Below are 13,101 nucleotides of genomic sequence, written 5' to 3'. Positions count from 1 at the left end.
ATTCTTGTCCCCTTAGTGTGTCATGTTGTGTTCCTGTCGTGGACCCCTTTGTTGTGTTTGGAGTGGTCCCTTTCTTTAGTGCCTGTCGTTTTCTTATGCTTATTGTTTGTATGTTTTTGGTTCCCCATGAGTGCGTACTGTTTTGACTTTCGTATTGTTCAATGTGTGGTTGTTGTTTATTGTGTGGTCCTTGCGTATTTATTTAAGCATTGAGACAAAATGGAATGTTGTAGGTGAATCCAGAAGTTTTTGTGTAATTAACTTTGTATGCCTAATTGTTTAATAGCTGTTAAAAACGTGGCATCTTTACAATGCATGTGAAGGTCATTAAATAATGATAGTAGATGCATGTGAAGGTCATTAAGTTGTTCCATATGTAGTCTGACACTTACTTTTATATAAGCATATAATAGTTGAGAATTAAAGAAAATGTCAGACCCTGATGTTGAGGTGGTGTTTCACCATGGGGGTAAGTTTGTCAATGATGGGTCATTTAGATACCATGGAGGTTCTACCAGTACCTTGATGGTTGACACAGACAGATGGAGTTATTTTGAAATCTTGTCCATACTGAAGGAGATGGGATATAGAAATGTTAAGGAGGTGTGGTATTCCCTGGGTGGTTCTGTATTAGAAGCTAGGTTGGAATTGTTAAGTGATGACATATGTGCAATGCATGTGGTCAGCATTGCGATATTGAATGGTCAAGCTCATTTATTTGTGGTTCACACGGTGTCCGAACCAGATTATATAGAAATGTTGGAACATCGTCATGAAGGTGAAGATCACGATGATGAGGTTGGTGAGGTTGGTCAGAATGTAAGGACAACTTTGTAAGTTGTAGGCCTATTATACATTTGGATGGTTGTTTCTTAAAAGGGAAATATGGAGGGGAACTTTTAACTGCTGTTGGAAGAGATGCCAATGACCAGATGTGTCCGTTAGCATATGCTGTTGTTGAAGTAGAGAATAAGGAAACATGGACTTGGTTTTTAGAATTGTTAATTGATGATCTTGGAGGTGGGGGCTTTTGTTCAAGGTGCACATTTGTATCAGATCAACAAAAAGTAAGTAAATGTGTAACTTTTAATTGTTAATTGATGAGGATTGAAATTTATGAGTCATACTTTCTTTTTTTACTGTGATAGGGACTTCTCCTAGCTTTACAAAATCTTTTGCCTGGGGTGGACCAACGTTTTTGTGTAAGGCACATATATGCAAATTTTAGGAAGAAATTTACTGGCATAACTCTAAGACAATTACTATGGAAGGCAGCATCATCAACACATCCTCAAGCATGGGAGTCAGTGATGCGACAAATTAAGGATGTTAATGAAGATGCATTCAAACATTTGATAGCTATTCCACCCAGGCTAGTATTCAAAATTGTAATTGTTGTTTCATGTGTTGTACATCTTTGTTCTTTTCCAAATGTTTAACTTAATCTTTTTTTCCAGATTTTGGTCTAGATCCAGATTTACAGCAAGACCTGTTTGTGACACACTTGTTAATAACATTTCAGAAGGATTTAACAGTGTGATCTTAGATGCAAGGGGGAAACCAATCATAACAATGTTGGAAGAGATTCGTATATACTTGATGAAGAGGTGGGCATCCAATAGAGAGAAGATAAGTAGATTTCAAGGTCTCATTTGCCCCAAAATTCAAAAGAGGCTACAAAAAGAGTTACAGAACACAAAATATTGGCTACCAAAGTATGACAACTTGTGATTTCCTTTACTATTGTTGTTTATACTGTTTCCATTTAACATTCATTGTTTATGATTTTGCAGTTGGTCAGGGATGCAAATATTTGAGATCTGCCATACATCCAACATAGCTGAAAAGTATGTCGTTGATTTAGAGAAAAGAGACTGTAGCTGTAGAAAGTGGACTGTATCAGGAATTCCTTGCTCTCATGCACTCACAGCAATGAGGTTTTTGAACATGAATCCAGAAGACTTCATCCCGCACTGGTTCAGAACCTCCACCTATCAAGAAGCATACATTCCAATCATTTTCCCTCTCAATGGACCTGATCTATGGCAAAGGACTTCATATCCTGATATTTTGCCTCCACCAAAACGGGTGTTGCCAGGTAGACAAAAAAAGAAAAGAAGGCTCGAGAGTTGGGAGCAAAAAAAGGATGATACACAACTTGGACAAAAAGGAATCCCTAAGAGATGTTCCATATGTAGAGAACTTGGGCATAGAAAAACTAAGTGCCCACAGAGAAGTCAACAACAAGACTACCCACACCCTTCTCAACCAACTCAACAATCAAACGAAGAACGTACACCAGACCCAACTCAAGCAAGTCAGATAACTCAAGAACCCCAGACTGATGAAATAACAGCACAACTTTAGATTGTTCTAGTTTCAAACATTAAGTACATCTTTGTTCTATTTTGGATATGTACTTTGACTTTAAATAGTGTTGCTTTGCTTTCTGTAGTGTATTTTGCAGTTAACAATGTATACATTTTGGATGATATCTGAACTATTTTGGATGATATGTGATGTTTTCTCAAGTATTTTCTGTCATATTGTATTGGCTGATTTGATATTTTGCACTTAACAAACGCTCGCCACGAGAACGAACGCCCCGTGAGGCAAAAGAGGACGCTCGTCCAGCGAAGCGAACACCCAGTCAGTCAGAAGAGGACGCTCGTCCAGCGAAGCGAACGCCCAGTCAGTCAGAAGAGGACGCTCGTCCAGCGAAGCGAACGCCCAGTGAGGCAGAAGAGGAGGCTCGTCCAGCGAAGCGAACGCCCAGTCAGTCAGAAGAGGAGGCTCGTCCAGCGAAGCGAACGCCCAGTGAGGCAGAAGAGGAGGCTCGTCCAGCGAAGCGAACGCCCAGTCAGTCAGAAGAGGAGGCTCGTCCAGCGAAGCGAACGCCCAGTCAGTCAGAAGAGGACGCTCGTCCAGCGAAGCGAACGCCCAGTCAGTCAGAAGAGGACGCTCGTCCACCGAAGCGAACGCCCAGTCAGTCAGAAGAGGACGCTCGTCCAGCGAAGCGAACGCCCAGTCAGTCAGAAGAGGACGCTCGTCCAGCGAAGCGAACGCCCAGTCAGTCAGAAGAGGACGCTCGTCCAGCGAAGCGAACGCCCAATCAGGCAGAAGAGGAGGCTCGTTCAGCGAAGTAACACGACGGTCGTCCACATCCGCTTAGTGGACGCTCGGCATCGAGAAGTGGGACGCTCGTCCACGCTCAGTGGATGCTGTTTTTCCACTTGTGGGGATTTTGAACTGGAATTAACACCTATAGGAGATTCGGTCTGAGTATAATAGGAAGGTTGGAGATTGGGTCTGAGTATAATTGTAAAGTGTACTTCAGCCATACTAAAAAGAGATTATTCTTAGTCTAAATGAGTTAAATTATTATAACACTTCTTTGAAAATTAGAACGATTTGGTACTTCTTGCCAGAAACATAACACATTCTAATATAACCATCTTCTTCATTAAATACAATGGCATTAGAAGCACAATCTCATTACAACACTTCAACATAATTAAAACATAACACATACAAAGACGATATTAATCAACCCCATCAAACATAACATTCAGATGAAGACCTTTTCCCTTCTCTGACAAACCAAAAGTGATTTTTCCAAATTCATAATCTTTCTCCTTTGCCACCCAATTGTAGTATCCCTTTCATCAACATTATCTTCACTGGCCCATTTGAAGAAATTACATCCTCGCACTTCTTCATTTCGACTACGCTGTACAAAACATGCAACCAAAATCATCTCAGCCAAAACCAAATAAATGTATCCGAAAATAAAAAACACCACGAAGGGAAGAAACCTTGTAATTAGGGCAGCCCCAAAAAGGCTTGCCTTGGTTCTTAGCAGTTTTCGCGACTTTCAATACGGCAAGCTCTCCACAATAGCATATTTGTGTGCCAAGCATTCCTCTTGATGAAGCACCACGACAGCTCCCCCGTGAGCAAGACGAACAGTCATTCGTTGACATTGCGTCATCGTCCACACCAACAAAACAACCCCAACCCCAAAAATGAACCACAATCAGAGAAGAGAACAGGGATACGACACCCACCTCAGACGAAGCAAACAACGAAGGGCACCCCACCTCTGCGACCTTCTTCACCTCAGAAAACAACAATAGTTACTCAACATAGGGCACCCACTTCACACCAACCAAACAACGAAGGCCACCCCCACCTCAGTTCACCTCTTTAACCTCTGCTACTAGCTACCTATAAAAAAACCCTAATTAGTTTATTTCCCCAATTTAAAAAATGTAACCCCATTTCAAATTCCCAATTCAGCCTGCCATGTCAACTCACTTAAGCCACCTCATTGCCACGATTGCACAAATCACGTACACAGTCAGAAAAACGTTATCCATTATAACGGCGTTAAGTGGGTAGGATTCAATTGATACAAACTTCAAAACATAGGTATCAAATGCCTACATTTTTAAAACCGGGTACTAAACAGCAAATTACCTCCGAACATGGGGACTAAGTAGGTAATTAAGCCTAAATTTATTTTAAAATGGAACTCTTTCATTTGGAGAGAATTCTAGTCAAGAACGAGCGTCCTCATGTGGAAATACTATGTTTGAGCGTTCGGCTCAGCATAGTTGTACCCCGACATCTGAAATAGAGTAATACGTATATATATAAACCCTTTTATGTTAAGATTAGTAGCGTTCGGTCCTATACCTAGCGTTCGTAATAATTAGTGCTCGGTCTTACATCTAGCGTCCGTCCTAAGTAGTGTTCGGTCTTATACCAAACGCTCGCATTATTGTATAACCAGCCTTGATAAAATAGCGTTCGTTCAATTGTAATAATATTTCCCTTTTTCCATGTTCGGTCATTTACTGGCATTTGACTTCCGTATGTGAATTATTCTAAAGATAGTCCTTAACACCTTGATTTTCTTCTTGCATTGGATCCGGTCTAAAGCCTCCATACTTGACTTATTTCTTGAGTATTGGTTTGAATTCAAGAGAGTTAGTTCATTTAACTGACTCACGTGGTAATTACCATTCGTCACCGATTTCCTTAGTTTACTCAATCCATTTCTTAAATCTAAAAGATATTCTCTTAAATCCATTTCTTGAGTATTGTTCTTATTCTTATCGTTCGTCCTCGTTCTGAAGAGGGCTGAACGTTCGTTATTTTATGTCCTTGACACTGATGATGAAAATGATAATAAAGTGGAAGATTTTAAAGGATGAATATTATATGAGATGAATAAGCGATTATGGATTTTGAACGAGCGTTCCGGGGAGGAACGACTCCTGTATTGAATAATGGAATTGGTAAAGTATGACTGTGGTTATGCTAGTGCTGGCAGTTCATCCTGATGTTCCGTGAGTACTCATCCTCACGTAGAGGGGTAGGTCATGTGTGGGAACGGCAGGAGGTCCTAGTCCTTAGGGGTACTTTGGATAGGGCTAACCTCGGGTGGCAACTCTTGAGTGTATCCCAGTTACTACATCACCCGGGTGCAAGAACGCCTGTAGCTACACAGATTCATACAGTCCGGACGGTCCGTCTAATGATAATTTTAGTATTGATATATATATATATATATATATATATATATATATATATATATATATATATATATGTTGAATCATTCTTGTGTTGTTGAAATGTTTAATTTATATGTTGATGTGTGAATTAAATTACTTAAGCTTACCCTTCGTTTTTCCTTGTGTTGTCCTGTATCTGTACGTCCGTCTTGTCATTGCAATGATCATCCGTGTGGATGTGAGCAGACGACGATGCACTGTTGGAGGACGCGCTGGAAGAGGAAAACCTAATAGAAGTAGAAGTGAAGGCTGAGCAATAGAAGCGTTCGTCTTGTATTTGGTTTTGTATCGTTCGGCCGCTTATTTTCTTTTCTTCTAATTGAACGTTCGGTATTTGTTTTGGTTGTAAACCGTTCGTTCATGTTTTCTCGTATCCGTATTGTTTAAGTTGTAAATGACTTAAGTAAGGCTGTTCGGCCATAGACGTACGTTACTTTTAGTATAAGACTGAACTGAATTATTATCAAATGTAATTAATTCTATTATATGGTGATTACTGTATTTTGGGATGTTACAGCTTATGTCTCCTTTATAAAAGATCATGCATAAAACTAATTATTTTATTTATTTATTCGTGTTAGATATATTATCTTTATTTTATATTTATCTTTTATCTTTAGTTGATTTGTTATTATTTGTATTTTGGGTTTAGTCTATATTTTTTCTATTATAGATAAATGATCTTATGTGTATATTTAATAAAGGGAGATTAATTCCATATATAATTTTCATTATATTCAACATGGTATCTAGAGTTAGGTTTTTTTGAGGAAAAATTCTGGTACCTCTGCCACTACATCCGCCGATGTCGGCAGTGGCGTCATCTATTGCTGTCGGCGGCGTCGTCGTCTACCGTTGTCACTACCGTCGTGTTCATCGTGTGTTGTTGCACGTCTCGTCCTCTCAGGTAGCTATTCAGAGTATTGAGGTTGCTCTTTTTTCTTTTTTAGGTGTCTTGATTGGAGAATTTTTGATTTTTATAGTTTTTTTCTCGTGTTCATCCATTGCGTTTGACCCATCCATATATGTTTTTTTTTCATGGAAAAGATGGTTTTTGTTAGTTTATTTATAGTCGTGATGGCTCTCCAACAATTACTTCTTTATCCACTAGTGGCATTTCTCAAGGGCGATTTGCAAGAAGAGATTTACATGAAGCAATCTTCCAGATTTGTTGCTCAAGGGGAGTCTTTTCGGTTTTCACTAAGTCTTTATGAATTATATTAGTAACAAGTTTGGTTCATATTTGTATGCACCAGTTTGAGGGAGAGTGATATATATATATTATCTTTATTTTATATTTATCTTTTATCTTTAGTTAGTTTGTTATTATTTGTATTTTGGACTTTGTCCATATTTCTTCTATTATAAATAGAAGACCCTATGTATATAACGAAGAAAAATTAATCCCATATATAATTTTTATTATATTCAATAATTCAAATTTTTGATTCTTTTTATATTTAAATAATATTTTGTAAGTATTTACTTTTATAAAAACTAAAGTAAATCAAATTATGGAATATAAAACAAAATATGTTGCAAAATGCTTTTAAGAGTGAAAAATATGATCAATATATATTTACAAACCAATTAACAGGATGAAAGCATAGTTATTTACAAACACCTGTAATGTATGACTGATTGATTTATCATTGACCGGACGATTAATGTTCTTGAAAGAATATTAACGTATCATTGATCGGGCGGCCAATGTTCTTGGAAGAATTTTGACCGGACTGCAAATGTCTCCAGGTAAACGTTAGTTTATCGATTTCAATCCTAAGTTAATGTAGATTGACTGGCACACCACTAAAACGACCAGTTATCCTTCCATTAGACATAAGCAAACACAAATCTAACACATTTACAAATAAAACATACTTATTTTTGGATCCTAATTAAGTCAACCTTAATTAAAAGCCCACTTCAAAATTTATAATATATTAAATGATCGAACATACGTACGCTAGAAATTTGAAGACGAAGGACTTAAAATAGCTTAGTAACGAAGATCAATACAACGTTAAAGAATTCACAAAAAAGTGTGAAGAAACGTTAATTGTGATCCCACACCCGAAAAAGTACTCATACTGAGGTTACAGAACACACTAACATTTATCTGTACTGATAAATGACTCAAATAATGGGGGCAATGAAATTAAATATACATTTTATATCAGAAATAAGAATGAATAGTAACAGAAAGATACTGGGGGAGGCTCAGTAAGTCATTCTGCAGCTGAATGCTCTTTTGTCCATAGAACTCTCATGAACCACCTTTGATCCCCTCAGCACAAATTGTGAGTACATACCAGGCGTGGAATACGACAAATACACAAATGTATTAGGCAAAACAGTTTTCACCCCAAATCAATATAAAAATGATAAGACGAAGATACACATGATAAATAAATAAATAAATAAATAAAGGGACAATTCAAATGAACTTTTGTCTTATTCTTGCCACCATATTTCAACTTCTTGTTTTTTCATCGTTTTCCTGTGGCTATGTAATCAGCCAGACACACCATTTCCCACAGCGATTTCAGCATTGAAGCTGCTTTCTACCTTTGGTGGACCTGAATGCCTTCTTGGTCTAGCAGGTGAAGCAGGGAAACTAAGACGTTTTTTTGCAGTCCCAGCAGGGGACCCTTTATTTGGGGTCACATTTTCTGCAGCTAGTGGACTTTGCATTCTGGACTTGGCTTTGGCAGATTTAGTTGGCACCATGTAACTTGGAATTGCTGGGGAGCTTGCAAGGCTTTCATCATCTCCCACTGTTGATCCACCAATGGAGTGCCTCCTTGCCCGCTCTGACTGCACACTCATCACACTTTTGGTCTCATCATCTATAGCAATGATGTCCTTTGGACTCACTTTCTTCAGCTTCTTAGCAGCTGCTGGAGAAGCTGACTTGGGAGGATTTGAATGCGATTGCTGGGAATGTGACTCAACGTTAGGTGAGCCTGGATTTTGGCTCGCTGTTGGAGAATACTTCTCAGAATTGAGCTGAAACTTAGCAAATGATTTGCTGATTTCAGCACTGGTAATGCCACGGCCAGAACTTCTAATAGATTTATTGTCATTCTTCTCTTTCTCCACCAAGCTAGGGCTCTCCCAGGGCCGGGCTGCCGTCCATCGCTCCAACCAACTCCAACCCCAGGTTGGATTGGTTGGATCCATGAACATTGGGTTTATGGATCTTGATGAATTCTTCCAGTTTTGCTGTAAAGAATAAAGTAGCACTTGTTTAAGGTCAAGAGTTCAATGTATTCAAAACCTCAAGGAAATCCCACCAGTAGCAATATTCCTATTATAGTCCATTATATATTATGTATTATTTTGTGATATAACAAAATAGTTTGGACAAATTTCCCTTCATGGAAAAAGTTTAATACATTTTACCTTTCTTATTTTCTTCTCTTATGAGTTTTAATTGAAAAATTTATCCAAACAAGACTAAGTTAAGACTAAGTTAATTGTTCTCTGAATTCACCAAAATATTAGCTTCATATATCCTTTCTAATTTCAGTTTCACTATCCTATCAAATATAAATTCACGACAAATAGAAAACCTGATGAGAGAATGAATAAGCCATTGCTCTTTCTCTTCTCATAGCAGCTTCATACTTGCTCAGTAACTTGGCTTCAACCTGTTCTTTCGATTGTACACTGTCATCCCATTCCTCACCAAGCTATTATAGGAATTTGAAAATAGTTAAAAGCATTAAAAATTCATCTAAAAGTAAAGTAAATATTATCTTTATGTCAACAGGATCAAAAACAGAAAATAAGTCAAGGGAAATGAAACACAGACCCTCATGCTCTCTAACTCTTTTGCATGTTTCTGTAAGAGCTGTTTCTGTAGAGCTTGATTCTCCTCCAACATCCTGAGCCTCCTATAACGAATCTGAGTTTGCAAATGTGCAAAAGTCTGCATAGAACGGAGGGTACTAATGGCTTGACGTTTCACCACTGGCCCTTCCATGAGTGATCTCAACCTCACCAGTCCCCTCAAAGCCCGCAATGCCCTTCTTGCCTAAATGATTATTGAGAAATAACTCAGCTTGCAGGCAGTTTATCATGAATCAAGAAGCTTTCCAGCACATATCACCTCTTAACTTAGCACATATAATAAATATATACTTTTTACTACTGATTTACATTTTAAGAGTTTGAATTGACCAACTGGTAGTATACAGTGAACATGAAAGTGTTATATCATCATTGTAACTGAGGTTTTGTCCCAAGTAGTTGTAGAGAAAAAGTGGAAACATTCAACAGATAATGGAAAGAGGGAAGGTGAATGGTATAAGTTACATTGGTTTAAATGAAAAATAGCAAAATATACCAAGTATCCCCGAAAAGCTTTCTGAATCCTTATTGCTGCCACTTCTTCTGTTGGTTTACTGTGTAACTGAACAATTGTAGTGGCTTGGACATCCACAGGTTCTGTCTGAACAGCAGGAACAGGTTCCTCGGCAACAACTGCAGTTTCAACTTTGACGTCATCATGACTGGTTTCAATCTCAGAGTGAGGTAAAATAACCTCGGGTGGAGGAAGAGGAGGTGTTTTATCAGTTTCGGATTGTGACGCTGAAGTCTGCAACTTTTGTTTTCCAAACCATTTCTTCTTTGGTCTACTTGTTTTCTGAAAAATGCAGTTGTTAACACTATAAGGAACATGCTGGATACCTGAGAAATGTTAACTATAAATTGTTGTAAAAAAGCTCACAAAATTTCCTAAAACGTGTACTTTCAGGTGTATTGTGCAAGTCCATAGGAACTTCTCAGTTATTCTTTTGCAATCAACATTAATATTTTATAACATAAATTTCATCAGAACCTGATAGTTCCTCTCCTTTGATTCAGGGCTCAGAGCTTTCTTCACAGTAGAAAACCAACTTCCCTTCCTCCCCATTTTCTTTGCATTCCTCACTTGGACCCTTAACACAGGAAATATGTAAATTTCATGATATCATCTCTCAACCCAAAATAATTCAAGAATTCAGTTTGTCTTTGAATTGGAAATCCAGTAGCACACCAACTGGTGTTATTAAATGCTACTAGAGCTATGAAATTGATGCTGAAAAACTAATTATGTAAGCCTTTTAGCTTTTGAAAACAAGAAAAAAAGTTATGAAAAGGAAACCAGGAACCAGCTTCTGGCTTCTGGTAGAGAAATTTATCATCAAGGAATGATTGAAAGTTAACTGATCTGAACTATTGAGCAATTCAAATCCTTATCCATAAAAGGAATCCAAATGGCATGTGAAAAATACAAAGAGTAATTTGAAATCCTCATTCGCTGAATCATATTGAATCCAACAGTACGAAGAACCGAATTATCTTCCTTTTGTGCATTTCGACTGCAAAGAATCACACAGAATGCAGATTTATCTAATCAAATCAACATTTCCAGTCAAATTATGCAACACCCTTCTGCAACTAACAGAATTTTCACCAAAGCAAAACAAGGAAAGAAATTGAAGAACTTTGAACATTAAACGGCTCCAACAACATTAAGAGGAAATGGGAAAGTGCAAAAATAGCAATTTTAAAAAAGGGGGTCCAGATTTAGACGGAAAATGATGGTACCTCAAGTGAAACCAAAGAGACAGATCTGAATCAAATAACTTACAAGTTCTTCTGGGCCTATGTGTCTCTAACAAAAAGTAACAAAAAGATGAAAGAACTTGGAGATTACGCTTGCACTATCTCCCCCTGTAAAGCAGGGAAATGTAATCAGATCTTGGGAAGGGACAAAGGGTTTCAATGATAGGAGAGAATGAGAGAGAGAGAACAGCTGGTTCAGCAAATACTGTGACCCCACTACTTGTTTTAGGGAAAATGGGACCCACTTAGTTATCATGGTTCAGGAAAAACCTTGAGTCCAAGGTCCCGTTTTTGCTGGTTAAGTTACCTTGTTAACCGTGTGTCTCATGATGAATGATGACCCTTTCCATGGATGTTGATGTTGGTCCACTCATGCAGTGGTTGCCCATTACCACTGGCAGTGACATTCTCGTTCTACATTTCATCTCTCTCTCACTCTCTCTCCTTGCTGTTTTTTGTGTTCAACACTTCCTCAATAAATTATCATTTAACTGCTTTCCTTGTCTTAACTGTTGCCTGCATAGATTTTTCATTACTCTGCAAATTATTAATGTCTATAGTTATTCATACAATAATGAACAATTAATATTAGATAAAAATCCTCAATTGGATCGACTTTATTCATATATATGATTAATACTTTCACCGTATATATTCTTCCTTTCATAAGTATTCATAAAAAAATAAGTGTTTGGATAAATTATTTTGAGAAGTTACTTACTTTACTTTTATTTATGTATAAATGAATTGTATTCTTTAAGTGCTGATGAAAAATCCTCTCTTGATTATTTGACTTGAAATATTTATAGAGAAAGTATCACTGAAACAAATTGTTGTGTGAAAAATACACGTGATTTATATAGGAAAAAAAATCAATTTCTATGTATTAATAAATGAAGGAATTAAACACAACTAACTAATAAATAAAAGTATATAGTAAATATTGTTTAGCAGATAATTTTGAAAAGATCAATATTCTTATTATGACTATTAAAACGATTTTTGAGGGAATAATAATGTAAGCAACTAAATTATTGAAAATTAATCAGTTTGGGTGTGTTAAATTTTGTATGATTTTGAAATTAGTTTTTATATTAGTGTATATATATGTAATAAAAGGAAAATTCAAGAAATTAATTTGCATTGAAGTTTTTTTTTTGAAGGCTAACGGTGTAGAAGACAAAGATAGATTTTGTGAATTATTATCATTATATGCCAACTTGATATTTATATTGTTTTTTTCGAAAATAATACCTTATGTACTAGATAAAAGCTAGATTCTTTTCTTCCGTTCTTTCTTTCCTTATATACTTTTGCATTTTCATGTTTTTCTCTTGCTGACGCAACAAAGTAATTTTGAGGAACTTTGTTTTTGCTTATAAGCAATATACATGTAGAAAGTACCCATTAGTGGTAAGTTACGAGCACCCTATTACATATGCAAACGTGTAATTCATAAACTACACAATAAGATTACATTAGCAACGATTAATGAGCCACGTTTGGGACCGGATAATTACAACTTCACACGTTAAAACCTTAATATATCACAAACAATTTAAGCTATGAATTATCATAATGGTGGTATCCATGTAGCCTTTTGTTGCTTGGAAGAAAATAATTTAAGCTATTTAGAAGAAAATGACTCAACAATTCTGTCGGTGATCATACTATTCTATTCTTGATTCGTTTATTTTGTTGTTGATGTTTGCACAAAGAAGCCAAATTACCAAAAACTACACAGCAGGGGAAAAGAAAAGGACGAAATTACCCTATGATTATTTATGAAAACCGTCGGCGAAGGGTATCGTTGACCTGGTGTTTTAAAGCATTATCAATCGAACGTTGTTGCCTTCGACATTCGACACTTGTCATCTGCTTTTTAATAATATGATTAAATTCTTTT

At 36.9% G+C, this 13,101-nt stretch overlaps 2 protein-coding genes across 6 annotated transcripts; both read right to left on the bottom strand.

Moving 5' to 3' along the window:
- Positions 1-2,218: 2,218 nt before the first annotated feature.
- On the bottom strand, positions 2,219-3,983 carry LOC128195842 (uncharacterized). The gene is made up of 3 exons (XM_052874533.1): positions 3,816-3,983; positions 3,581-3,730; positions 2,219-2,341 (listed from the first exon to the last, which is right to left on the bottom strand). Exons 1-3 carry the CDS (start codon positions 3,981-3,983, stop codon positions 2,219-2,221), a joined length of 441 nt encoding a protein of 146 aa, XP_052730493.1.
- A 3,740-nt stretch (positions 3,984-7,723) lies between these two features.
- LOC108319741 (protein IQ-DOMAIN 2) lies at positions 7,724-11,654 on the bottom strand. Of its 5 annotated transcripts, XM_052874228.1 has the most exons (7): positions 11,503-11,654; positions 11,221-11,303; positions 10,426-10,525; positions 9,931-10,230; positions 9,397-9,618; positions 9,155-9,274; positions 7,724-8,804 (listed from the first exon to the last, which is right to left on the bottom strand). In XM_052874228.1, exons 3-7 carry the CDS (start codon positions 10,498-10,500, stop codon positions 8,094-8,096), a joined length of 1,428 nt encoding a protein of 475 aa, XP_052730188.1. In that variant the 5' UTR covers positions 10,501-10,525; positions 11,221-11,303; positions 11,503-11,654; the 3' UTR covers positions 7,724-8,093. The 5 variants fall into 5 exon arrangements, with proteins under 5 accessions (XP_052730188.1, XP_052730189.1, XP_052730186.1 ...); XM_052874229.1 differs by lacking the exon at positions 11,221-11,303 and having other exon boundaries at positions 11,503-11,652; XM_052874226.1 differs by lacking the exon at positions 11,503-11,654 and having other exon boundaries at positions 11,178-11,449.
- Between the last annotated feature and the right edge of the window lie 1,447 nt (positions 11,655-13,101).

The sequence above is a fragment of the Vigna angularis genome, chromosome 3 (genome assembly GCF_016808095.1).
Source record: "Vigna angularis cultivar LongXiaoDou No.4 chromosome 3, ASM1680809v1, whole genome shotgun sequence".
Taxonomy (NCBI): domain Eukaryota; kingdom Viridiplantae; phylum Streptophyta; class Magnoliopsida; order Fabales; family Fabaceae; genus Vigna; species Vigna angularis.
Note: the sequence above shows the minus strand (reverse complement) of the source record. Positions and strands in the feature narration are given on the sequence as shown.